General features: G+C 45.8%; 5 protein-coding genes across 7 annotated transcripts in view; 2 read left to right on the top strand and 3 right to left on the bottom strand.

Annotated features, from left to right (window-relative positions):
- Positions 1 to 254: 254 nt before the first annotated feature.
- The window catches only part of nit2 (nitrilase family, member 2), a 70,810-nt gene continuing 45,698 nt past the window's right edge, over positions 255 to 25,366 (top strand). The window contains exons 1-10 of one of the 2 annotated variants that reach the window (XM_070960954.1): positions 255 to 786; positions 944 to 1,062; positions 1,517 to 1,637; positions 2,643 to 2,731; positions 3,287 to 3,380; positions 3,466 to 3,540; positions 3,616 to 3,694; positions 4,017 to 4,115; positions 4,265 to 4,320; positions 4,453 to 4,575. In XM_070960954.1, the coding sequence (XP_070817055.1) occupies positions 759 to 786; positions 944 to 1,062; positions 1,517 to 1,637; positions 2,643 to 2,731; positions 3,287 to 3,380; positions 3,466 to 3,540; positions 3,616 to 3,694; positions 4,017 to 4,115; positions 4,265 to 4,320; positions 4,453 to 4,553 (861 nt within the window). In that variant the 5' untranslated portion in view covers positions 255 to 758 and the 3' untranslated portion in view covers positions 4,554 to 4,575. Of the gene's footprint in view, positions 787 to 943; positions 1,063 to 1,516; positions 1,638 to 2,642; positions 2,732 to 3,286; positions 3,381 to 3,465; positions 3,541 to 3,615; positions 3,695 to 4,016; positions 4,116 to 4,264; positions 4,321 to 4,452; positions 4,924 to 25,366 lie in introns of those variants that run through there. The other variant, XM_070960953.1, reaches the window with a different exon arrangement.
- Positions 4,853 to 7,456, bottom strand: LOC139330186 (ICOS ligand-like). Of its 2 annotated transcripts, none has more exons than XM_070960949.1 (5): positions 6,948 to 7,456; positions 6,540 to 6,855; positions 6,179 to 6,463; positions 5,711 to 5,887; positions 4,853 to 5,156 (listed from the first exon to the last, which is right to left on the bottom strand). In XM_070960949.1, the coding sequence occupies exons 1-5, from the start codon at positions 7,104 to 7,106 to the stop codon at positions 5,083 to 5,085; spliced, it is 1,011 nt and encodes a 336-aa protein (XP_070817050.1). In that variant the 5' UTR covers positions 7,107 to 7,456; the 3' UTR covers positions 4,853 to 5,082. The 2 variants fall into 2 exon arrangements, with proteins under 2 accessions (XP_070817050.1, XP_070817049.1); XM_070960948.1 differs by having other exon boundaries at positions 4,854 to 5,156; positions 6,540 to 6,863; positions 6,953 to 7,456.
- Positions 8,523 to 12,416, top strand: gtpbp6 (GTP binding protein 6 (putative)). The gene is made up of 10 exons (XM_070961507.1): positions 8,523 to 9,525; positions 10,007 to 10,144; positions 10,223 to 10,293; positions 10,373 to 10,503; positions 10,618 to 10,688; positions 10,782 to 10,940; positions 11,028 to 11,236; positions 11,329 to 11,477; positions 11,734 to 11,886; positions 11,972 to 12,416. Exons 1-10 carry the CDS (start codon positions 9,165 to 9,167, stop codon positions 12,096 to 12,098), a joined length of 1,569 nt encoding a protein of 522 aa, XP_070817608.1. The 5' UTR covers positions 8,523 to 9,164; the 3' UTR covers positions 12,099 to 12,416.
- LOC139330547 (phosphatidylinositol specific phospholipase C X domain containing 1) lies at positions 12,397 to 14,489 on the bottom strand. Its single transcript, XM_070961508.1, has 6 exons — positions 14,347 to 14,489; positions 13,833 to 13,969; positions 13,249 to 13,377; positions 13,015 to 13,170; positions 12,759 to 12,942; positions 12,397 to 12,673 (listed from the first exon to the last, which is right to left on the bottom strand). The coding sequence occupies exons 1-6, from the start codon at positions 14,426 to 14,428 to the stop codon at positions 12,423 to 12,425; spliced, it is 939 nt and encodes a 312-aa protein (XP_070817609.1). The 5' UTR covers positions 14,429 to 14,489; the 3' UTR covers positions 12,397 to 12,422.
- LOC139330676 (phosphatidylinositol-specific phospholipase C, X domain containing 1) lies at positions 15,683 to 23,042 on the bottom strand. The gene is made up of 8 exons (XM_070961720.1): positions 22,834 to 23,042; positions 22,616 to 22,763; positions 22,327 to 22,449; positions 20,983 to 21,125; positions 20,759 to 20,887; positions 19,057 to 19,212; positions 18,323 to 18,503; positions 15,683 to 18,205 (listed from the first exon to the last, which is right to left on the bottom strand). The coding sequence occupies exons 3-8, from the start codon at positions 22,433 to 22,435 to the stop codon at positions 17,961 to 17,963; spliced, it is 963 nt and encodes a 320-aa protein (XP_070817821.1). The 5' UTR covers positions 22,436 to 22,449; positions 22,616 to 22,763; positions 22,834 to 23,042; the 3' UTR covers positions 15,683 to 17,960.

Here is a 25,366-nt window from a genome sequence, read left to right as displayed (position 1 = left end):
GTGCCGCAGAGAGACTTTAAACTAGAAGAACGAGCAGTTTGGATCTACAGGCGTTAACTGTCACTGCCATAATCACTGTGTGTTGTTTTACGGCACTTTTCTTCCGTCGTAAAATCAGATCTGCCATCTCTTCTTCAGCTTTTCCCGGGCTTGCCTATTTGATGCGTGGTAATTCCCCTCCGCTACTGCAGGTGGCAGTATGTAGAAGATTAGCTGTAACGCTGAGTGACTATCCATTAACTCAACGGGCAATTGAAGAAAGAGAAGAAGAAGAAGAAGAAGAAGAAGAAGAAGAAGAAGAAGAAGAAGAAGAAGAAGAAGAGGAGAAGGAAGAAGGAGGAGGAGGACGGACTACCTGCTCAAATATCTCATCAAATTGGAGGGGGCTCACCTGAAGAACAACGTCATTTAAAGTTATGCTTTTGGCTAAATGTGCTACACGGATGTTAATGAATGACAGGAAAGGAAAGCGATAAATCAGCCAATCAGAAGCGCGAAAACACTCCACCGTTGACTGTATACATCTCTGCCGTCCATCATAATCACCCTCTCCCTGTAGTCACTTAATGCAGGAGCCAGTTAACCCGATCCCAGGAAATAATTAACCCAAGGTTACACTTCCCTTGCTGTTAAGTCCCAATGTTGACAGGTGCGCCGGTGTCAACACTGTCAGGACTGTAGACTAGCTACAGACTCTTATTTTGAAAGCCGGAATCACGTGCCCTATCTGGGACACCGAGCAGGACAGATCTGCATACATGTCCCCGTTAGCGAAAGCCATGTCCAGTAAGTACAAAGTTCTCTATTTTACTGAGGTTGCAGCTGACTAACATGCGCTTTCACTGTGTTTAAAGTTTAAAAGTCAGTCTAAAAATGTCTCCTCCGAGCGCAGACAGTGCACTGATATAAATCTGGACCAAAAACCTCTTGTTTGTTGTGGCAGAGTTCCGTCTGGCGGTGGTCCAGCTGCAGGTGACGAGCGTCAAGGCGGACAACCTGAGCCGAGCCCGGAGGCTGGTGAAGGAGGCAGCGGGACAGGGCAGCAAGGTGGTGCTGCTGCCGGTGAGCAGGAGGGTCTCCGATGGGGGGGTGGTAGAGGACGCTGGGTCCCATCATAATGCACACCTGTTCATTTTGTCACTCCACTGGTTGCTGTTGGTTGAGCTCGATGCACATGGAGAGTAAATCACCACAAGACAACACAATGCATGAATATAGAAATACATTATTGGAGATTTAGGCTGCACAGCCAGCAGGAGCTGCAACCGACACCTGTTTGCATCGTCGATTAGCTGTTTGCTCTATAAAATGCCAGAAAATGGTTCAACATGACATCCTCGGATGTCTTACCCACAACCTAAAGATGTTCAGTTCGCTGTCACAGAGGAGTGAAGAAACCAGAGCCTGGACAGATCTGCTACCGGTGCCCAAAGAGGTCAAATTCAGTGCGTAAGACTCCCCACAGCGCACACTTCCTGCTGCAAAGCTGACACTGTGTCACCTGTCGTTGATGCAGGAATGCTTCAACTCTCCGTATGGAACCGGCTTCTTCTCTGCGTACGCTGAGAGGATCCCAGGAGAGTCCACACAGGTGCTGTCCGAGGCGGCGAAGGAGAACAAGGTGTATCTGGTGGGAGGTAGGAAAGCATCACTGGCTGCGCTGACACTCACTGCAGGGTCCAGACATCCGTTAATCCAGTGTTTTCCCACACTGGAAATCTACATTTATTGTTAATTCTGTTGATAATCCCACTCAGTGCTGAAACCTGGAAGCCTCCTGCATAGATTTACAATTCAGTATTATGTTGTGTAGAAATGTGTCAGCTCTGTGTATGAAAACTGTCTTGTTTCTGTTGAGTTTGAGGTGTCAAATATCTCCAAATACAAGGACAGACTGAAAGACGAGAGGAAAGCACAGGAGTGAGCGTAATTACAATAATTTTTTTAATCCTCTTATGTCAAGATCACGCACAGCTTCGTTGTCTGGTTTTATTTGGATAACAAAGTCATTTCCTTGAACAAACAAAGGTTTATATTTTTTTTTATTTTACAGTGTCTGTGTTGATCTCATGCCAGTACTTCATCTTGCATTAGTGACAGAGTTAAAGCCAAACAGCAGCAGAGTTAATAAATGATCTCAGCTCATCTCCTCTCTCTCTTTATCTGAACTGGCAGTAACAGCTGTAAAACAATGGAAACAGCAACTGGAAACACTGGAAAGTCACCGTTCCTTCTCCCATGATGCATTCACAAACACCACAGCGTTAAACATCTGCTGAAAGCCATCCACAGAGTTATCGTGCAAGTTTGACCCGCAGCAACCCTTTTTAAAGACACTGCAGGAACAGCCGACATCGTTAATGTTATTAATTACACCTTCGCTGTGGAAGTGCTGTGGAGGATGCTTTCACACCTTCGTCTCTCGGGGACTTTCCCTCTGGCTTTTATTACTCCTGATTTATTCCAGTTTGCTTCTCTTGCAGCAACTGAAACTTGATTTCTGTGCACTCAGGGATTGTGATTGTCTGTTAGTAGACGGAGCTGCAGGAAAGGCAAAGTGCTCTCCTCTCGTTGCTATTGGTTCTTACCTGTCAGCTCATTACAGCTCGGAAACTGCACTAAAGAAAGATTTTGTTCCCCAGGATCCATCCCCGAAGAGGACGGTGGGAAGCTGTATAACAGCTGTACAGTGTTTGGGCCTGATGGAGAGCTGATCCTTAAACACAGGAAGGTTCGTTTGCATCAAATACAGGAATTTGTTTAGTCTGCAGCCCCGCTTCCAGGAAGCCGTGACGCTGTTTAAAAGATAAATAAAACAGCATGTGATAGTCTGCTGATCCTTTTTGACATAAACTCAACTGAAAACAGCACAAAGGCAGTATATTTAATGGTTGAGCATCAGCTTTGTTGGTTTTTGTAAATATCTGGGAAAGACTGGGAAAGATGATGAACGCTCCAAAAGCACCTGTTTGGATCATTCCACAGGTAAACAGGTTGACTGGTAACAGGTGAGAGTGTCATGATTGGGTATGAAAGGGGCTTCCTGGAAAGGCTCAGTTGTTCACGAGCGAGGATGGAGCGAGGTTCACCACTTTGTGAGCACATGATTGGATGAAGGAGATGAATGCTTCAGGAAACTGTTTTAAACGCAGTCTGTTTGGAAATGATTGAATTCTGTTTTATTTGCGTTTTACACAACGTTTTACCTGATTGTTTGGAATCAGAGCTCACAGAGATCAAAGCAGGACGTTCAACGTTTCTCAGGTGTCTCATTGTCTCCTTCCAGATTCACCTCTTTGACATCGACGTTCCAGGGAAAATCCGCTTCCAGGAGTCAGAGACACTGAGTCCAGGCAACAGTTTGTCAGTGTTCGAGACACGTAAGTGACGTCTTCGACTCCTGTCTTCGTCCCTGCGGTTGGACGGCGCCCTTTTGATGCGTCTCCTCTTCATTTCCTCCCGCAGCGTTCTGCAAAGTGGGCGTCGGGATCTGCTACGACATGAGGTTCGCAGAGCTCGCGCAGCTCTACAGCAGGAAGGGTAAGCGGCTGGTTGTTCGGGTGACATTTTTAATGCGGTGAAGGACACCTGATCAGCTTGTCCTTTTGTCCTCAGGCTGCCAGCTGCTCGTCTACCCGGGAGCCTTCAACATGACGACCGGCCCGGCCCACTGGGAGCTCCTCCAGAGGGGGAGGTCAGTGCGAGAGTCCCAGAAGCAACTTCTGGAAAGTGTTTATTAAAGTGAACCAAATATCTTATACAGCAGTTAATTCATGTCCCCCATGAGACAGACTTGTCCCTCCTTCACATGACATGAGTTTATATGCAGAGGAAGACGAGCAGCAAGGAAGAAATAGCTCCAAGTCTGATAATCAGTGACGATGCTGCTGTGGATGACACTGGTTTTCAGAGGCTGCAGGCTTTGATGCAGGAATTGAGCTATGTAAATATTATTATCATAGGAAGAAGGATATTTTGTCGGCGGCATTGACGTCATGCGCTTGTCTCGTCTGCAGGGCGCTCGATAACCAGCTGTACGTGGCCACAGCGTCTCCTGCCAGAGATGAAAGTGCTTCGTACGTCGCCTGGGGTCACAGCACAGTCGTTAACCCATGGTACAGTAAGAGCACGTCGTCTGCTGCGTCCTCTGACCAGCTCACAGTGCGAAGCAGCGTGTCAGTCTAAAAAAGCTTTAGTTTCCGGTAACGACCAGCTGACTGTGTTGGATGCTGCAGACTTGTGATCGTCCTGTCTGTGTTTGCAGGGGAGAGGTGATCTCAAAGGCCGGAGCGGAGGAGGCCGTGATCTACGCCGACATCGGTGAGTGTTTCTGCAGAGCGACGCGCTGCAATCCAGATGTTTCACGATGAGTCTGACTCCACAGGAGGGTTTGTACAGATGTGTGCGTGCAGCTGAGCCTGCTCTAAGCCTCCCTGTGTGACCTGTTCCCAGACCTGCAGCATTTAGCCGACATCCGGCAGCAGATCCCCATCACGGCCCAGCGTCGGGACGACCTCTACACGGTGGCGTCTGTGCAGGAAGGATCGAGCTGAACGAGACAGAAACATCAGAGGCGTCTCCTCCCCAAGAAACACGAGACTTGATTGTCTTAAATGTGGAAACGAGAGATGAAGTTTGGACGGTCAGTAATTGACCGATGGCGGCGCTGCTCGCTTCTGAAGGAGCTTCGTTTTGCGTCACTTCTCCTCAAATGAGCAGCTGATCAAAGGAAAACTGGGAAGCAGTTAACTGTTTATTCTTTTTTATCACTGGGAAGTTAATTATTTGAACAAATAGCTATATTTTTGGTCTTTTATTAATTTCTCTTTGTGATTGTCTCACCAGAGATTTTAAAATGTAGAAAGTGATGGAAAACCTGGACAGCTCTGTAAAAAGCTGAAATAAAACGTCTGTATGAATGAGTGTGAGCGTCTTTATTACAGCTTGAAACGGCTCCTCCCTGTGAGAAACAGAAGCTCCAGTGAACACAGAAAAACAGGAAGCGGTCATGACATTCGTATGTACAGGTCAGTGCTCTGTCGTCTCCAGTCGACGACAGCAGAAATTCATCTCCTGGCATTTCTACACGTCGGTCTCTTTGGCCTCCGGCTTCATCGCCTCGTTCTCCTCCCTGAGCCGATTCCTCCATTTGTATCCTGACGACAGCAAACGTTCGTGTCAATGAGAGCAAGAGATGAAAGCGTGAGACTTAAATGAATGTCGCTGAATGTTTGACGTGTGATTGTCAGTCATTCACAGCCTGCTGGGAGCAGCTAAATACTGAATATCACTGTTTCCGCTCACTGCTGGGACAGTTGGTTCAGCTTGTGCTTCAGATAACAGTGACAGAAAAATCCAAACGAGGAAAAGATGAAATGATCTGCTTTAAGACTCTTAGAGCAGATTTCAGGACTGCTCAAGTCCACCAATTCATCTATAAGGCAGCAGTAATAAAATCTAAACTTTCATTCACTTCAACACAAACGTTTGAGGAAAAAAAAAAAAGTGTTTCTGACGTCTTTTGTGTTGAATCTTCCTGATTAAAAGCTCTACTGATTAGTGATTGTACCACTGATCCTCACCTTAACTCAGGCCTTCAGTCTAAAGTTTATTTATGTTTTGGGAGTCTGAAGTGTTCTGGACTCAATTCAACTGAATCTTTAAAGTTTCGGCCTGCAGTGACGACGAGCCACCAGCAGCAGGCGCTCACCTCTTTTCCCCTGCTGGTGTTGGTACTCGCGCTTCTTCCTCTTGCTTATCCTGTCCAGGTGAACCTGGTAGGCGACCCCCACCACCACCATGACCCCGACCACCGCACACAGAGCCGTGCTGAAGATCCACATGGCCTCTGAGGCCCGGCCCACCACCGGGCTGCTCTTCACTCCATCTGAGCGCCGACAAGAACCAGAGGAGTGATCAATACGGAAAGATTCATCGATCAGTTGTCAGCATTCATTCTGATGATCGATTAATCGTTTTGAGTGATTTTTACAGACATAAAGTCAGAATTTTCCAGCTTCTTAACTGAGGATTTCACTCCTCAGCTGAATATTTGGGGTGATTTGGGAAACACTGATGGACATATTTCACCTTTTTCTGACATTTTAAACTAATCGATGAATCAGGAAAACAATCAACGGGTTGTTTGGCAATGAAACTTTGATTTCTGGTCACTTACAGCTTGTGGATGTCAAGCTTTCGTTCATGGGCTGGTTCTCTATGGTGCACGACACGTTGGTGTCTCTGGAGACGTTGACCTTCAGGTGGCTTGTGATGTTGAACAGACGGGAGTCCGGGAGCGACGCTGTCCGCGTCCTCACGGAGCCTTCTGGGGGCTTCTCGGTGTTGTTGATGAGCCAGTGGACAGCAGGCTCGGGAAACCCCCCGGTGGAGTGACAGAAGAAGGCCGTCTCATGGCCCGGAGACGCTTCATCCCTCTGAAGCTGCGGGGGGCTGAAACTGGCTGCGAACAGCCACCACAGACACAGTTAGTTCCGTTAAACTCTGCTCTCATCACCTCCTGCGTGTCTGACACTGACCTGCTATCCTGAGGCACACGGTGCACAGCGCCGCGCTTTGCTTTCCCTCTGAAACCACGATCAGACTGTAATTCATCCGGTGCTCTTTGGGGTCGACTGCGGGCAGCTCCAGAGAGACGTTTCCAGTCTGCGCGGCGTCCGCTGGGATCGTGGCGCTGTTGGCGCTCAGTGTCTCCGCATTTTCACCGTTTCTCCACACTGATCTGAGCACCACCTCAGAGTCTCTCCTCCACTCAATGGAAAAATTCACTAAGCCTTGTAATTTAGGGTAGAAGCAGGGCAGTGAGACCGGCCGTCCGACCACGCCGAGGACGCACTCTTCCTCTGTGGAGAAAGAAGGTAAATCATGAGCGAGGGTCGGTGGACAAAGTTGTCTCAGTGTGTGGACATGTATGAGCAGACAGTCACCTCACCCAAACACGCGCAGAGACTGAGGAAGCAGAGCAGCAGTCCTGTGCGCCACAGCGCCACCGGCATCCACCGCTGGGGACACTTTTGCGCACCCAAGACGCACAAACAATCCAAAAATATGATCCTCTTGACTCTGGAGAACAAAGACGAGCCCATTGCTAACTTAGAAAGCCGCCTTCCTCTGCGCTCCTGTCTGCTGCTCGTCCCCTTTAACCGCTCAGGTCAGGCGCACACCTTTCCTCTCTCCGCGTGAAGTCACAGTCAGTCATGTTGTGGCTTGTTGTGCCATACCTCTCCCTCTCTCCACTCTTCTCTGATTTTAATGGTTTAACAGATATACAGAGTCCGAGGCAGAAATTAATTAAGAATCATATCTCTCAGCTTCCACCAGCACATATCCTGTTAGGAGCCACATCATGAAGGCTGGTCCGACCGGTTTGACCCAATTTCAGGTCGCAAGCCCGGAAGCTGAACGCAGCACCAGACACCCACACAGAGTTTTTTTTTTCTTTTTCTTTTTTTTTCTAAATGTATAAAACGGATGTTAAAATTAATAAATATTTTCTCTCAAAATCAAAATGCACTTAAAACAAGTATTAAAAGTGTTCAAGTTATTCTTCACCAGAAGTTTAGTTCCGTTTAATATCGAATACAAAGATGACACTTTTTAATAGCCGCAAATTATTATTATTATTATTATTATTATTATTATTATTATTATTATTATTATTATTACTAGTAGTAGTAGTAGTAGTATGAAATCAACAGATTTCAATTCTCAATTTTCCACTACAGTGATAAATTGTTGTGGAAGCTTCATGCAGGACAAAAAGGTTGATACAACAAGAGTTTGCTGGCAAGATATTATTTACACAGATTTTATAAAAGCATTTAAAAACAATTGAACTTCTTAATGATCATCTATTAACTGTAACGTGGTAATCAAAACTACCTGACTTCCTGAAAATGTATTCCTCTTTTTTTTTTAAAGATTTATTTGTTATTTTCTTACTATTTATTTATTTTGCTTCTTACTTTAAGTTCATTCTTTGATTCTTTTCAGTGGTATGTTAATGAAATAACTTGTTTTAAGATGCCTGTTTGAAAGTTTGTATTTAAAGTAAAGTTTAAAAAAAAACTGTAGGTCTCTATTTACTTACATACATATACATGCAGTAATATTTCACCATAAAATAAATAATCATGTTGAAATTGATTCAGGCAATCATTGGTCATAAGTTTAGCAAACAACTGGAGGAGCTTTCAGCTTCTATATCCCTGCTGGAGCTTCACTAAACTCAGTCCAAACAAAACTAAAGTTAAAATAAAATAAAATAAAATAAAATAAAATAAAATAAAATAAAATAAAAACTAATAAATAAGTAAATGGAGTAACGACACTGAGCTAAGATTGCACCGCCAACCAGAAGATCCAAATGTTTGAAATTCAGTCAAAACTAAATTTACGCTAAAGTTTAAAGGTGCAGTGACTCGGTAATCCTCCAGGGGGCAGACTGACGCTGTGAGACGATGGTGAAAACATTTTTTTTTTTTTTTTTTTTTAAATTTCTGGGCAGATGAAATGTAATAATCCGTCTGCTAAATTGTTTTAACGTACGGTTTGTTGATTTTCCGATAAAGATGCTAGAAATGACACAGGAAATGACGTAAACCGGAAAGAGTTATTAAGCTTTTATTCCCTGACTAATTTCTAAAGGTAGTTTCTTCCTCGCAGGGTGGGTAGAAAGCGTCGCTCCAGTAGCATTAACGTAACACACACAAACCTTAAACACCGATAAATCCATATATTCAACCACTTAATCTTCGTAAAACGTTCCGTTGGCGAAGCAGTCTGTTTTTTAGACGCAGCGTGGGAGGAGACGCTGCCTGTAAGACCAGACTCCGGGCGAAAACACGCCCCAGTCTGAACACGACATCAGGAAGATAACGCGCTGTCATTTACAGCAAAACACAAAACTCTACCTTAAGTTAAATGTATGAAGTGTGACTAAAGTTCAAACGGAGCATCACCAGCAGGCTACCTCTGGCTACAGCAGGTGGCGGTGTGCGCTCTCCAGCTGCTCTGTGATCCTTCAGTAAGCGCGAAGAAGAAACGTCAACAGCGCTCACGTGTGACCTCTCAGGCACAGCTGCTGCTGTCTGAGGTGTGAACGCGGTCCCGATGACAGCAGCGGGGGAGCTCCTGGAGGAAACATGACAGCACCGAGGAGGATCCGGTCCTGGCTGCCGCTCCTGCTGCGACCCTGTCCGCGAGCAGCACCCACGTCCCGCACACTCCTTCACGCTCCTCCTCACCGTGCAGCTGCAGCGAGGGCCGCCTCCCCCCTGCAGATCAGACCGTTTGCACTTTCTGCATGGAGGATGAGGAACACGGATGACTTCAGCAGCGGATTTACCGAAGGGGAGGAGGAGGATGAAGACTTCATTGACGACAGCGAGGTGGAGGAGTTGTTCCAGCAGCAGCTTCCTGCGGGCATCGGAGAGGGTCAGCACAGGGTGTTCATCGTCCACCCCGACGTGAAGTGGGGAAGCAGGAAGCAGCACCTGACCACCGGTAACAAGACAAGGCGTCTGCCAAAAAGTGATCCCCGTCCGTTTTAAAGGTGTTTAAACTGGTAAAACTGGTGCTATTCATAATCTAACAGGTAAAATAACGCAGAGGCGTAATGATGATTGCAAAAGAGATCACTTCTTTATTTTACGTCACCCATCAGTCGATTGTATTAAAAACATTACAAACACATATAATTATTGGAAACAATAGCAAAGTATTGCTGTTAATCATATAAGTGTCATGTCTGATTACGCTATATACACCAAATACCTTTTTGGACCTTAAGGTTTCACAAGGACAGACCTTAGCTGTTACCAGGGACATAAAGTTATCTATGTTTGTCCATCAGGACAGTTTGATCCAGATAGAAGCTGCTGCAGACGTGCGAACGGGCCGATAGGATCACTTTTTGGCACTCAGGTGTGCGTGTGCTGATCGCGCAGGTGGATTTCTCTCACTCATCCTGCTGCTTTCTCCACAGCTGAGCTGATGATGGCCGAGGCCGTGGGGCTCGTCAACACGTTGGACAACTGGAGGGTGGTGGACAAGATCGTCCTCTCCACCAAGACACCGGAGAAGAAGAGGATATTTGGCAAAGGCAACTTCCAGTCTCTGACAGGTGTGATCCGTGCTGTGAATCTGTGCACGGAGGCGCGGAGGCGAGTGTGTCCTAATCTCTGCTTCCTCTCCTCTTCAGAGAAAATCAGGAAGACTGCAGGAATCACTGCTGTGTTCGTGAATGTCGAGCGTCTGTCTCCTTTGTCCGAGGTGAGCTTATCTGGAAATCGCTTTCTGGCTGCGCGCACAAAGGTTTCGTGCACTGATGGACATTTTTTCATCCCTGCAGAGGGAGCTGGAGGAAGCCTGGGGGGTCAAAGTCTTTGACAGATACTCAGTGGTCCTGCACATCTTCCGCTGCAACGCCAGGACTAAAGAGGCCAAGTTACAGATCTCTCTCGCAGAGATCCCCTTGTTGAGGTAATTCTGCTCTTTCAAAACATCCCGTCACATGTTTTTGCCCCAGTTTGAGCTAAATTCTGTTTTTGTTATTACCCACTGGGATTTCAAAACGTCTTCACCCGATGGCGGCAGATCTCGTCTGAAAAATGAAGTCGCGCACTTGGACCAGCAGGGTGGAGGATCGAGGTACATCGGAGGTTCAGGTAACGTCCAACACCTGAGCGATGGGTACGCCTGCCTGTGTGTTGGAGAAACCTGTCAGAAAGGAGCTCCAGCTTGCTGATTGGTCGTTACAGGTGAGACCCTGCTGGAGGTCCAGCAGAGACTGCTGAAGGAGCGGGAGCTGAAGATCCGAGCGGCGCTGGAAAAGCTGCGGAGAAAGAGGCACCTGCTGCGATCTCAGCGGAAACACAAGGAGTTCCCCGTCGTCTCTGTGCTGGGTTACACGAACTGTGGTGAGCCTGGGACCAGTTCTGGTTCACTGACGCTTAATGTTTAGGACTTCAGGTTCATGATGCTGATGTGCTTTTCTGCTTGTCCAGGAAAAACGACTCTGATCAAAGCGCTGACCGGCGACCACAGTCTTCAGCCCAGGAACCAACTTTTCGCCACCCTGGATGTCACCGTCCACGCCGGCCAGTTGCCAAGTCACATGACGGTTCTGTACGTGGACACCATCGGCTTCCTGTCCCAGCTGCCCCACCAGCTCATTGACTCCTTCTCTGCCACCCTGGAAGATATCAAACACTCAGTATGTCCCAAACATCGAGAGCCCTTGTGGTGAAATGCAGAGTTTCAGTGTCACTGTCGTTGACTCGGTGCTCGTCTCTCTGGCCCGTCCAGGATCTGCTGGTTCACGTCAGAGACATCAGTCATCCAGAGACGGTGAATCAGAAGGCGAACGTCCTGAACGTCCTCGAGAACCTGCAAATCCCCGACCGGCTGATGAACTCCATGATAGAAGTCCACAACAAAATTGACCTCGTTGACAAGTAAGAGAAAAAACTCGATTTTAGGCATGCGTTGAGCAGCTTTTTAGATTTAGAAGATAAACAAACTGTATGATTGGTCGAACGCCTCACAATGCATCACAAAACCACAACATTTAACTTAAGCTACTCAAAAGTATTTCCCAGGATGCTGGATCATTTGTATTTTAATGACCTTGTGTGTCAATGGGGTTGAGCCAGAACTTGGTTCAGTCTTCAGAAGAAAAAGACGTCAGATTATTTCCTGTTTTCCTCTTAGCTATCAGCTCACTGAGCCCCACACGCTGCCCATATCCGCCCTGGAAGAGCGAGGCCTGGATGAGCTGAAGCGAGCCGTGGAAGAGCAGATCGTGAGCTCGACGGGAAAACACATTTTAGACCTCAAAGTCGACCTCAGCACTCCGCAGTTAAGGTGAGATCTGCTTTTCCTCGCTTTGTTTTCAAAGTTTAGAACTAGAGTCCATCCAAAGTAAATGTGCGTCTCCTTCCGCGCACAGCTGGCTGTACAAAGAAGCGACCGTTCAGGACGTGCGGGTGAACGCGGACGATGGCTCGGCCGTCGTCGCGGTCATCATCAGCGCCGCCGCTTATGGACGCTACAAGAAACTGTTTGCAGTCAGATAGCAAAGTAGGAAGGACAGCGATCCGTCCTGCTGCAGCTCTGAAGATGCAACTGCTCCATGCAGACTGTGTCACAAACAGTGAATGTATTGTACAGCATATTAGAGTGTTTTCTGCTGTAAACATACATTATATATAAAATGCACATTACAGTTTCAAACTGTACAGAAACTCAGAAACAGATTTTTTCACATCATTTCTTTCAGCTAGAACTCTCAATGGAGGCAAAAGTGCAAATACAGATGTAAAAAAAAGAAGAAATGAGGTATACTGTAGCTGCTTTGGGATCAGTTCCTGTGGAATAAAATCAAGGTAATCATGTTTGTTTTATCTGGCGCCGTTCTTCTGTACAAGTTTTTGGTTCAGTGCAATGACCAGAGAACAGAGTGGCAGTGGACCCACGAAGTCTCCCGCGATGATATTCAGGCTCTTTGGGTCCGATCCAGGTTTCTGCTCCTCCAGCCATTTCCTCAAACTCTCCCAGTTACTGAAGGTCAGCGTCCGCAGGGATTGCTTCGGGTTCTCGGTGATGTAATACCTGTCAGCCGTCAGGTTCAGGCCGGACACGAAGAAGCCCTCTGCGGGAATAAAAAAACAAAAACCAGCTTAGTATGTTCGTGAAAACACACAAGAGTGACAGAAAGTCAAAGCCACGAAACCCACCCGGACGTCCCAGGTCTTTGTTCCAGTCCAGGAAGTTGATCACTCCCTGTGCCGTGTGCTTGTTGGCCCACCAGTAGGGGATGGCGGGCCACAGCTCCCGATGTCTCGCCGCCGTCTGGGAGTCGTAGGACAGGACGACCTGGTAACCAGAAGCCCACAGACTCCGCAAGGTCAGGACCGGTTCCTGTGGAGGGCAGGTTTGCTCGTGTGAGGCGCTGTGCTGTTTTCACATCGGCTGCACGAGGAGGAAACTAACCTTCTGCGGGCACAGCTTCGAGCCGAACAGCTTCTTCAGGGAGAAAATGAAGGCCTGATGGAGTTCGTCACTGATTCCCTCAAAATGGCTGCAAGCAAGGATGACAATCTCTTTTGGGTGAGACTCCAGCCAGGTGGCGACAGACACCAGTGTTTCCTGCGGAGGAAGGACATTCACTGTGAGCACACTGCAAAGGCCCAAACTGAAGGTCCGACTTAAGATGATTCTACCCACCAAAACCGTTAAATGTGTGTATATGACGTGTGTGAAGTACAGGTCGCTGGATGAGTCGTTGGGTTTGTGCGCGACGCGGAGATCGAAGAACCGAATCCCCATCGAAAGCTGCTCCTCGATGCTTTTGTCCTGCAAGAAAGAGATTCGTGAAACATGAGCAAAAATACTTTTAACAAACAACAAACATCAACTTTATTTGTGTTGCACCTGGCGTACAAGAGGAGCAGCTCAAAGTGCTTATGGATCAAACCACTGAGTGTGTATGAAGGGGGTCAGTCATGGAAATGACCCCTCAGAGAACTATCTTCAGAAAGTTTTATATTTTTAGCTTGTTGTTTTGGTTTTCTGGCAACCCAACTTCAATATTTTGGTTGACTCTAATGGCTCTCATCAGCTGTTTTTAGAGGAAAAAGTCAAATAAAACTGCTAAACTCAACACTGGATCGACTACAAACCCTGAAAACACACATCTCACCGTGGCTCCTGACCCAGCACAGCACAGCAGTACCTTTTTAAACCCATAGGGGTCCTCACACCACTTCATCAGCACAGGCTGTCTGGCTGCTGCTAGGCTTAACTCTTACCTGTGTTGTAGCCCATTTGAAAATAACAGGTCTGGTAAAACAGTAGAAAAGTCCATCCAGGAGCCGGAAAAGGTCCGATTCAGACCGGACCAGGGGGGAGTTAATGTCCAGACAGTAGCTCATGGCATCGTGGCTCCCTGGATTAACAGAGAGAACAGACACATTAAAAACAACTCTGAACTGGGAAAAAGTGGTTTATTTGTGGGTTTGTTTGTTTGTTTGTTTACTTTTAGTACTTTACTTTCACTCCAACCAACTAATTAAGTAAACCAACAAAGGTGATCAGAAAAGGAGGAAAAATAAATGCAATAAAAAGAAGGCATGCCAACCCAAAGATATTCAGTTTCCTGTCATAGATGAAAAAGAGTAATATTCACCTTCACAATAGAGGCTGGGAGATAAATATATTAGTATAGACCTGAGCGTCTGTTTGTACTGTGGTCCTCAGTGGAGTGACACTCTGCACGAGACATTCACAACAGCAAGAGAAAAGGTGTTCAAGTGTGAGACATACCGGGGATGGCCAGGTTTGTCAGCGGAGTGTCCCACAGCTGCTCGGGCAGAGCTGACATCCAGTCCTGGCAGCTCAGATCCATGTCGCACAGCCGCTCACAGACGTGCAGGAGACTCTCTGAAACCAGATCTGAGAGACCTGTTCAGGCTTGTCATCATGTGATCGGTCCCGTCCTCCTCCTTTATCTAGTTCCTTTCAATGATCGACCGCAAGCTGCACCACAAAGGAGGAGGCGGGAGAAGAAACTTGGAAGTTCCTGGTTCTTCTGAGATGTTGAAAAACCGGTAATTTTACGTTACGCTGCGTGTCAAGTGCAGCGTTTCAGCCAGTGCGGAAGTTCCGCTTTTTTCTGACGCTACGGGAAAGTTATGTTATTTGTATTTCTATGCAATATGAAATACATGTCTCTGAAAACAGTATTTAAACTCTTTGACCAAAACACTTCCGGCTTCGTTGCCATGACGTTTGGAAGGGGGCGGAGCGAACACCAAACCGGAAGTGGACTACATCAATGAAGAAGTCTAAACTTCAGTCCTCCAACATTTCACAGCAGTTTCTGCTAAATCCACAACACCGTTATAAACGATGAAACTATGTAAAATGTGTTTGCTTTCAATCAGATGAACGGATATTTATTAATGTTTATTTTACATTTTAAAGCTAATTCAAATGATCAGAAAGTGTGTATCTGCTATCTGCTATTCTATATTAAATGTAAGTTGAAATCACAGAAAATGTTATTAAGCTATATGGGATATTGGTTATATTTCAGTAATATGTAGCTGTAGCTGGGGCTGCGGCTGCACGGTGGCGCAGCAGGTAGTGCGCGTGCCTCACAGCAAGAAGATTACCGGTTCGATCCCCGGGTCAAGCGGGGCCTCTCTATGTGAAGTTTGCATGTTCTTCCCGTGCATGCGTGGGCTCTCTCCGGCTTCCTCCCACAGACCAAAAACATGCTCATTACATTAATTGATGACTCTAAAATTGTCCGTAGGTGTGAGTGTGAATGTTTGTTTGCAACCCCCGCCTCTCGCCCATTGTAGCTGGGATAGGCTCCAGCCCCCCGCAACCCCAAAAGGGATAGGCGGTATAGATAATGGATGGATGGATGTAGCTGTTAGAACATCAATCAAAATGGGACACATAAAAAAGAGTTTGAGCCACAGTTATTTCTGTGCCTCAGTTATGTCTCTGAAAACAGTATTTTCTAATGAAAAGGAAATTTAATGATGATGTTTTTTTTGTCTGCATATTATTCCACAGTTTTTAAAGGTGGTGTTTGTAGCTGCAACTCACATGAAATGATGAATGTGTGTGAGAGAATGAGTCATGACAAAGTGTTGATTTCAAGTTTATTTATGCATCCCTCCATCACATAAGCAACACAACTTTAAATCCACCTCATCATGTGATTCACACATCTCACAAAGAAGCAGCTGCGCCAAGAAGGAGGAAAAAACAAGGAAGCAGAGGAAGCAAAGTCCCTGATTAAATGAGTGCAGTATGAATAAATAACATAATCCTGTACATTCAAAACCACATTGGAGATCTTTAACCGTGACCGTTAACTGAAAACGTGGGGGGCTGTTACTGGAACAAGTCTAGACTTTTCCGTTATGATTAGGGATTACTTTAATTAGTACATTTCAAAATAAATGCTGGTGAGAGAATTTGTTTTACCTTTGTACACAACAGTGAGAGCTCCAGCGACTCTGTGGGTCAGACCTGTTAATGTTTACATCTATATTAATTTAATGTCTCTATAATGCAATAAAATTCTCTGATTGATACTACAGATGGCCACAGTGGGAGTTCTGATTGGCCAACTGTTATGTGTTGGCAGCCAATCAGAGCTCCCACTGCTGCAGCTCTTTGGGTTGGACTTTATTTAGTTAAATTTCATTTAATTGCACTGTTTACACATCCTTAAAGTCAAATAAAGAGATCACAAAATTTGAGCAGTCAAAGTTAAAATGAATTGTGAAAGTGAGAATGATTGAAGACACCCGACTAAAAATCTTTTAAAGACGATTTCGTGTTAAAATTCACCTGGGGGGCTGCGACACATTAGTGACGCTCCCTCACTGAAGCACTTTGAGTATCATCATAAAGCGCTATATAAATGTAATCCACCACTATTATCAGTATTAAATATTAATAATCTAAACACAGAATAAGGAAACAGGATTGTAAAATAGCTCATTTGAGGATCTTTTTAGTTTTAAAATCCAAATTCAACTTTTCAATTCAAATTAAAAATTGAGCCATTTAATTCAACATATGAAAAGTCTATAAATATCCCAGTGACATGCCTCAGTCTCAATACTAAATGCAGAATTTAATGGCAATTACCTGCCATTACTAGAAATTTAGCTTACAGTGCAAATAGCTTTGTACCCCAGGCTAACAGCAGACGTCTACATCTGGATTTTACCCTTTATCTTCTCTTACAGTGAACTCATCTGAACGATGAGCTTCACGTGAATGATCTGCCTGTTTTTCATCAGCTATGATGGAAACGCTTGGACTGACTGGATCCCAGAGCAGCAGAGTTTCAGACAGATGATGTAATACAAACTATTGTGAGGGAACGCAAAGCATTGAAAAGGAACACAGACTGCAGGGGGACACAAAAGCTTTTCCCCCACTGTGGCCCTTTAGGGACTGAAAGCACCACAGACGGGCTCACTTCTATTGTGCAAATGAACCGAACGCCTCGGTGAGCGGAGACTGTGCCACTCCGGCAGAGGCATCTCTGAAGGAAACATGTTGGGAGCGAATCTGTTTTCAGGCTCCAGCTCCCAGTTCAGTATTCTGCGAACATGCACTAACCCTCCTGTTGTGCTCAGGTCAAAACCTCAACCCTAACTTTGGGAACACAGGACCCCGGGACCGATAGGAACAACTCGATTTTACCTTTGATTTGTACGTGTGAATGATCAGTGAATAAAAGTGTGATTATTAAAAACGCCCATGTTTATTGGAAAAGCTCATCTCCACAGGCACAGCGGTGCAGCATTATTTTAAATCAAGGCTGACCCTATTGGCTAAAGTAGGCTATATTATAAGTAGAACAGTCAAGGTTGGGTCCATGCAAATTAGTTTTCCATGCAGTTTGCATAAGTTTCATGTCTTATCTACATTCTCTATGGATAAATACATGTATTGTAGGTGATACAGTTTAGCTACTTCTTACACTTGCTGCCAACATCATTTTAAAAAAGTCTGGCCTACGTTACGCTCACATGTGCTCGTTGAATACATCGTTTGTGCTTACTCTTCTAAAATGCCTACATTAAGGTGAGATTGGTTGTATCATTATTGCTTTGGTCACCGTAACATAAAACCGGCCACCTCGCTGACTCGTGAAAACTGACACAGTACGTTGCATAAATAGTGAAGTGAATGTAAACAAACAAGTGCAGGTCAAAATACCAAAAAGCCTGTTTTCAAGCAGCTTTAAGACTGAAATACATGTCACTGCCTCCACTAAGTGCATTTATGCGTAGATGAGTAATTCAAGTACTTTTCGGTCAGTCTTAATGAAACAAGCTCATGTGAAGTTCATGCTGAGATTCACATTTTTTGTAGAATAATGCAAATTGAGGCGAAAGTCATGAGGACCATTTCAGTAGTTTCTCATTCAGTGTGACAACAGTTGGTACAAACTGGCTCTCTGTGATAAAGTCACCAGCAATGATGTTTAGAGAGCCGGCTCTGGAGCCGGGGGTCTGCTCCTTCACCCAGCTCAGCAGCGTGGGATACGTGGACATCACCAAGTCCTTCAGGGACTCCGTCGGGTGCGTGCAGATGTATTTCAGGTCCTCGGTCAGATTAATTCCTGTGACGAAGAAACCTCCTGAAGCACAAAATGTTCACATGAAATGCTGTGATTAGTGAAGGCCAGCGCTAATTAAAAAGCAATAAATCCTCAGTTTTGCTCCCAAACTGCTGATATGAATCAGTCTCAGGCTACCTGGTCTGCCGTGTTGCTTCCTGTGCTCAAAAGCCTCGATAAGAGCCTCAGCTTTGCATTTGTTGGCCCACCAGTACGGAATATGTGGCCACAGGTCGCTGTGACAGCTGGCAATATTGTGTTCATAGGACACAATGACCGAGCAGCCTGAAGCCCACAGGTTTCGAAGAGTCAACACCTCCTGAAATCAAGAGAACAGCGGGGTGAGCTTCCTGTAACGTTAGAGGACGAGGCTGGCATTATTCTACATTTTGATTACTGTCAGAGAAACTCAGCAGCAATGTGTTAGTGCGTCTCTCAATCAAGATCTGAGCTCATGATGTACATCTGTAACGCAGTGTAAGCTCTCATGCATTCAGTCTTTATGAAAACATGAAGACACGAGGCATCAACTACCACTGCCGTTAGAAGACACGGAAAGTTTACCTGTGAGAGCAACCTCTGTGGTCTAAAACCTGGAACAGAACCCAGACGTTCTGGTTTCAGTTCAGCTCTCGATACTTTGTCTTAGCGACCCCGTCAACCCCGAGGCCACTGGTTCCTACTGGTTCCCGTTCAAACAGGAGTATCTTTGTATTTAGCAGCAGGATAGAGGAACCAAACAGACCTGTCAGGTGTCTCAGTTCATTGTTGGTTTTGGTTTGTTCTCAGGATTCAGTGACAGTAAGAAAAACATAGATCATATCCAGCCTTGATAACTGAGTCCTTATTTAAAGGTGGGGGAGAAGTCGTACCGTCTTGGGGCAGAGTTTGGTGGTGAACACTTTGCGTATGGTTGTGAGCAGCAGCATGTGGAGCTCCTGGCTCAGGCCGAGGAAGTGGCTGAAGGAGAGGATGACCACCTCTTTGGGGTGAGCGTCCAGCCACTCTCTTATCTCCACCAGAACAGTCTGCCAGGAAAACACAAGGTACCATTTAGTCTGCTTCAGCAGTGTGTTAATGCACAGTTCACAGCCTCGCTCTACAAGCTACCAGCACACACTGCCAGGTTCAGTTACCTGGTAGGACTCGATCTTTGGCATTCACATAATATGATGGAAGCCTGTAACAGCGTGCCAGAGCATTTCTGGATAGATGACATTTTTCGCCACCTGGCAGAGGTGAGGAAAGATTCATCACACAAGCTGCCTTATCTTATTCTGCAACCCAGCTGGATTGTGGGCATGTTGAGGGCCATAAACACATCACGGAAACGCTCACAGGCTGATTTATGGGCGAGGGGTGGGGATGCCAGTCAGTTTGATTCTTTGGCAGCAAACACAACCAGCTGTTTTTCCTCAAACCCCAGGTGGAAACCTGAAATGTGGTTGTTGTGTCTCCACATTATTTTACTTTTAGACACAACTTGTATCCGTTTCCCTTTAACGTCATAGAAGCCAAAATGCTTCTACGCGCTAGTTTTTACACCAGGGGGAGCCGGTCGATCGTTCAGCCTCACTCATCCTCACCAGAACTCAAGAAGCAGCCCGGCTGAGAGCGCAAACGCGACGCTCACGTCAACGTCCGTTACGTGTCACCATCCCGTTGGTTCAACGGCCAGGTAATACAAAATCCACGCAGGTGATCACACCATCCAGAATAAGAGGGTCAGAATCATGACGCATCTATCGCACAATCGCTTTTTTCCTCCCACACCTGCTATGAGCTGCTTAATTTCCACTGCAACATCACAGCTGAAGGTCCGTCAGGCTGCACAGCATTACTGTGCGAGGACAGCAAAACTTCTCACATTTAATACCTGGAAATGCTGCTTTTGTTCTGCAGCCACGGTGAAAAGACTTGAACAAATCTGATTAAATCCTGAGCTGGAAAACCGCCAGAGCACCCAAAGCAGCAGATCTTACACTGAAGACTGCCTGCAGCTCCTGTTTATGCACGAATACTGTCAGAAAATTCACAAGTTACAGCACATCTGAAAAAGCAACTCTAAAAAGAAGAAGCAGCATCTTCCTCTTCATCTTCCTGTTGAACTGCACCCTCACTCTGTTCAATACACTGTGTGGTTTTCCTGCCACAGCCTGAGCTCGTCTGGTATGACCAGCAGTTTACATGGCGGCTGATCATCATTATCAACATTTAACTTCATGAATCTTCCGTACCTGTGCTGCTGCTACACGACATTTCAGCTTTTACTTTCATCCTGCAGTTGTTACTTCTGGCTGCTGTTAAGCAAAACTAACACTGGCTTCTAAATAAAAGCGCTGAACTGCCATTAAAATAACCTTAAAAACATCCTAAACGACAGCCACGATGTTGATTTCAGTGTGACAAATCCCGGGATGATTTAGCGTCTCACTCTCGTCTTTGCTGAGCGCGACTGTTCTTTATGGTGATCTTTACGGTTATTGTTGTAGATGCAAATGGCCATGACAGGAGCGTAAATCTCGCCGTGGCGACAACCTCGTGGACGTGTGTGTCGGCGTGCCATTACTTCACCTCCACAGTGAGCGTGGTGTACACGCCGTGGTAGAAGTACAGATCGGTGGAGCTGTCGTTGGGCCTGTGTGCGATCCTCAGGTCACAGTATCTGACCCCACAGTCCAGCTGCTGCTTTATGGTGTACTCCTGCAAGACACGGGGTGCACAATTCACCAGCTTAAATAGCTTTTCTTTGCTAACAGTAAGTAAGAGCTGTTACGTCTGTTTCCGTGGTTTATCACCTGCGTTATGGCCCACTTGTACACAAAGGGGCGAATAAGGGGCTTCATGTATCTGTCCAGCTTTTGAAGCATGTCTGGCTGAGTGAGGTCCACAGGGGATCTGTCGTTCATATCCAGACAGTAGGTTATTGCATTGTGGCTGCCTGTGTGTGGAAAAAGATAATAAACACAATCACCATGAGACACACGGTTGGTGCGTGTAAGAGCTACGGTGGCCCTGAGAGCTCAACATACTGCAGCTGAAGAAAACGACAAAACGGGGGCAAAGGAAGAAAACATCTTCAGGTGTTTTCATTCCTCTGCGATGATGCAGCCGCAGCCAGAGGTGTCCTGTTTTTGGGTTGTCCTCCTCCAGATACGTCCGTCCATCCCATTCTCAAGAACGCAATATCTCAGGAACGCTCTGAGGGAACTTCCTCTTCAAACGTTCGCTCGGACTCAAGGATAAACTGCTCAGATTTTGGAGGTCAAAGGTCACTGTGGTCACATAAAACTCGTTTTTGGCCATAATTCATAGGCAAGTTTTGATAATATTTCATACAAATGCCTCATGGGATAAACTGATGAAGTGATGATGTTTTACATCTGAAAGCTCAAAGGTCAGCATCACTGTGACGCCAAGAATACTGGCAATAATATTTTTATGGCATTTAGTATTTTTATAATCATGATTTTCTATTCTACACCCTGTATACTTTCATTTTGACCCTTCTGTTCTTGCTCTTGTGGTGTGGGATCAATAAACCCTTATCTTGTAGCTTCTTTGCAGCAGCATCCATATCTGAAGCGTTGTAGTCCACCATAAGCTGACTGGTTCTGCTGATATTGAGCTTCAGGTGATTGTTGTTGCACCATGTGATGAAGCTCTCCATCAGTCCTCTGAACTCCTGGAAAAACAGTCTCCAAGTGAGGACAGCATGTCTCACACTGGACACTGGAATCACACGTTAGTACAGTGATAACATCCATTTGGCCAAAAATTGGCTTAATTACTTTTATAAAATCCCTCCAAGTCTTGAGTCTGGACAGACATGGATGTGAACTGGCTGAGTGTGATTCTGTTTTAATTGCATTTGAAGTGTGTCTCTGTGTCTGTGTCAGCTGGTGAAGGTGTTTTCCTTAATTTGCTCCTGTTTCATCTATTTGCATGTGTTTGCTTTAGCTGCAGCACACCCAGCTCTCTGGCTAGCCTACACAGCAGCACAGTCCTACAGTTTGTCGAGTTATTTAAGTGTTGCGGGCTAACACACTGAAACCACTCACACACCGCACATGTCCACTGAGGACATCCAGTTAACCACCAGCGCCATCCTCCCTGCAGTGTGCTGTTGTATGGCAGCCTACCTGGGATGGCCAGATGGTACAGGGGAGTGTCCCACAGAGCACATGGCAGGTGAGACATCCAGCTCTCCATGGGCAGCTCCGCCAGGCTCAGCTCGCTCTCTCCGGACATGCCGAGCTCCAGCGCTGCACCCGTCAGTGGACACACATTCAAGGGTTTATTAAAGCTGCAGGACACTCATGTTTATTTAGGATAAACACCACAAACACGATGTGTGGAAAGCTCCTGCACCGTGTTCAGGCTCGCACACAGTAACGTGACAGCTGGCTGTTCTGCTCATCTCACACTTACTTGATCAAACTGCTGCGGCTGCTGCTGCTTCCTCCTGACGCCAAACCAGCCGAACCGGCCAAACCACCAGAGGGGAAACGCGACGATTACAACTCCAGGCGTGAACCAGAAGCAGCCGTCCATCGCACAGCGCTGGAAAATGTCATGACTGTACGGAGAACATGCGTGATGAGAACCGGAGATAAAGCGTGGCGGCTCAGTCTGGTTACCTTTCACACCTGCATAGCCCGGGATGACGAGGACAGCGGGCCCGGCGCATGTTCTCTCCGATCATCGATTATCCATGACGGATCGAATATCCACGCGCGATCCGCAGGCTGCTGTCAGGCGCATCAACGCGGGATGAGTCCCTCGGTGCGCCGGCTGTGTGTCGGTCCTCTGAGGCGCAGCGGCGGGGTGTGCGGGGAGGGCGGCGGCCCGGCACCGCGCCTGCTGACGGATCAGCAGATGCGGAGACGCGCTCCTCTTAAAGAGCCCACAGACAGAGGCGGCATGCGGGCCGAAATGCCAGGGAGGGGGGCGGAATGAAAGAGGGGGCGCTGGGGGTCCTTCCCTAGAAATATAAATCAATAAAAAAAATCAAATAATAAAATAATAATAATAATAAAATAATTAAAATAATGACCCAATTTTCATTGACTTTGGGAGGATTATTTTAAAGCTGTTTTTGTAGCTCAGTAATCTCACACTTTTTTTATATCAGGGTAAATACTGTAGAGTTATTTGGGGATTTTTATGTCAATAATTTACTAAAAATGACAGTTACTGACTCACTTCTGCACTGCTGCTGCTTTTCTTGAAAAAGAGTGAAATATTTTCTGCTTCACCCAAAAATTGTAAGAGCAATAAATTCACATGAAAGACTGCAGTACACCCACCATGCAAATTAATTTATCCATTTAACATGGATAATAAAGCCACATTTATTATTATTATTATGTTGTAGGAAAACCATTGTGTTCCAGACCTGAGAGTTGAGACCCTCGTGGGGGTCAGAGGATAATTCAGAGTGGCTGTGATCCAGTATCCTTGACTTGAACATTTCCTTCCTCATAAATCATTTGGCATTAAAAATAAAATAATTTAAAAGGTTCATCCTTCTTCTTTGCCTTCGTTTGCTCATCGGTTCTCTTCTTTGTGTATCTTGTCAGGGACCACTTGTAAAAACATTGCTCCACAGCGCCACACATGGTCAAAAGCTCCACAGTGTACCTATTTTTTGATACTTCTCTCATGTTTGCTTCTTTGTTGTGTCATTTTGAAAAGGTCTAAAAGTCACTGAAATGAAGCAAACTGAAGAAGAAATTTCACCTTTTGATTGACCTGCTTGTCACATGCCTGCAGCCTGAGACTGGAGGTCATGATTGGATGTTGCTTTGCTTTGGTCATAAGCCGAGGAGGTCAGCAGCTGCTGACACAGGTGATAACACCTGTGTTAGAAAGCAGTGAGTAGAATGTGTACAGGGCAGGATTTATAACACACACATTTCTAAATACCAGCCATATTCAGATGTTAAATGTGACAGTTTGGCTCAAAGCTGTCATCCACACACTGTTTCAGCTGTCTGAACGTAAATAGGCAATGACTTTAGAACTCTGGACTTTGTACTACACTGTGCTTCCTGAGAGGAAATTGATTAAGTTGTCTGTGTGTTTACGATAATTTGGTCGGTCAGGTCTTCCTCAGCTCCTTCAGCAGCTCAATAAACCCTGAAACAGCACTAACCAGCGCGGTGAAGCGAACTACACGAACTGACTCAACAGCACGTGAACTGTTGAAGTCCAACCTCGCTGACTTTGTGCAAATCACGTCAGAGCTCTCCTTTTCCTGCTCAATGACTTTTAAAAGAGGAAAAGTGGAAGGACAGTTTTAATTGATGGCGTTAGGTATGAGTGCAGTTCATTTACTTGCAGGCTCTCAGTGTTGTACATGCTGATACACCTGAACTGAACAGCCTTCATTCATTCATGTTCATGACGCCTGTGCTTTCCATGTTAAAAGGCATCATGTCTGCAGTGAAAAAGGCCTAAATACAGTCAACACAGCCTCTGCTGTAAAACACACTTGCAGTGGTGGATTTAGTTGATAAGTGTGGTGATGCTGCCATCTAGCTTCCCATCCACACAACTGATACGACTCATGAAATAAACAAAGGCCTGATTGTAAATATCCCACTGATGTTTTGCCAGCAGGGAGCCCTTCCTTCATTCATTCATTCATTCATTCATTCTCTCGTCCTAATTCTCACCTTCTCATGAACATTTATAAGCAAACCTTTGACTAAACTGCACGACTCATCACCTCATCGCTGCCTGCAGCTTAAAGTTGCTCTTTGTAAGAGCAAAAAGAACAAGTTAATTAATTGAAAAAATCCCTTTAAAACGCATTCTGTACAGCAGAAACACAACATAAAACGCTAAATGTAGATTACTGTTTCTGAATGAGTCAGTCGCAGTAGTTTGTTACTGGCTAATTACAGACTTGAGCAACATAATTAAAAGGCCAGAGAGGAAAAACGTAGGCAGTTTTCAGGCTGTGCTGCACAGTGAAGTACAATACTGAGACTTTCTGTGATTAATCCTCGTCGACCTTTTAACAGAGTAATCGCTCAGTAAATCCACCACACTGTGCACCACATACAGAGGCTATTTGTAAAACTGTCACAGTGATGTTGGTAAGAGGTGAAAGCCAGGTACACCAGCTGATCAGGACTCTTCTTCACGTGTTTCAAGTGAGGCAACAGATTAAAT

Source organism: Chaetodon trifascialis, chromosome 4, assembly GCF_039877785.1.
Source record: "Chaetodon trifascialis isolate fChaTrf1 chromosome 4, fChaTrf1.hap1, whole genome shotgun sequence".
In the NCBI taxonomy this organism is placed as follows: domain Eukaryota; kingdom Metazoa; phylum Chordata; class Actinopteri; order Chaetodontiformes; family Chaetodontidae; genus Chaetodon; species Chaetodon trifascialis.
Note: the sequence above shows the minus strand (reverse complement) of the source record. Positions and strands in the feature narration are given on the sequence as shown.

What these genes read in the sequence shown, in the direction of transcription:
- LOC139330186 (XM_070960948.1), bottom strand. Translation starts at nt 7,106, where the DNA reads ATGGGCTCGTCTTTGTTCTCCAGAGTCAAGAGGATCATATTTTTGGAT. An exon ending in CAGTCTCTGCGCGTGTTTGG is followed by an intron (nt 6,864 to 6,952) that starts GTGAGGTGACTG and finishes CTTTCTCCACAG; the next exon opens with AGGAAGAGTGCGTCCTCGGC. An exon ending in CGTGTGCCTCAGGATAGCAG is followed by an intron (nt 6,464 to 6,539) that starts GTCAGTGTCAGA and finishes GGCTGTTCGCAG; the next exon opens with CCAGTTTCAGCCCCCCGCAG.
- gtpbp6 (XM_070961507.1), top strand. Translation starts at nt 9,165, where the DNA reads ATGACAGCACCGAGGAGGATCCGGTCCTGGCTGCCGCTCCTGCTGCGA. An exon ending in CAACTTCCAGTCTCTGACAG is followed by an intron (nt 10,145 to 10,222) that starts GTGTGATCCGTG and finishes TCTCCTCTTCAG; the next exon opens with AGAAAATCAGGAAGACTGCA. An exon ending in GAGGTACATCGGAGGTTCAG is followed by an intron (nt 10,689 to 10,781) that starts GTAACGTCCAAC and finishes TGGTCGTTACAG; the next exon opens with GTGAGACCCTGCTGGAGGTC.
- LOC139330547 (XM_070961508.1), bottom strand. Translation starts at nt 14,428, where the DNA reads ATGGATCTGAGCTGCCAGGACTGGATGTCAGCTCTGCCCGAGCAGCTG. An exon ending in TCAAATGGGCTACAACACAG is followed by an intron (nt 13,378 to 13,832) that starts GTAAGAGTTAAG and finishes TCTTTCTTGCAG; the next exon opens with GACAAAAGCATCGAGGAGCA. An exon ending in ACACACATTTAACGGTTTTG is followed by an intron (nt 13,171 to 13,248) that starts GTGGGTAGAATC and finishes CTTCCTCCGCAG; the next exon opens with GAAACACTGGTGTCTGTCGC.
- LOC139330676 (XM_070961720.1), bottom strand. Translation starts at nt 22,435, where the DNA reads ATGTCCGGAGAGAGCGAGCTGAGCCTGGCGGAGCTGCCCATGGAGAGC. An exon ending in GTACCATCTGGCCATCCCAG is followed by an intron (nt 21,126 to 22,326) that starts GTAGGCTGCCAT and finishes TTCCACACACAG; the next exon opens with GCAGCCACAATGCAATAACC. An exon ending in ACAAGTGGGCCATAACGCAG is followed by an intron (nt 20,888 to 20,982) that starts GTGATAAACCAC and finishes CGTGTCTTGCAG; the next exon opens with GAGTACACCATAAAGCAGCA.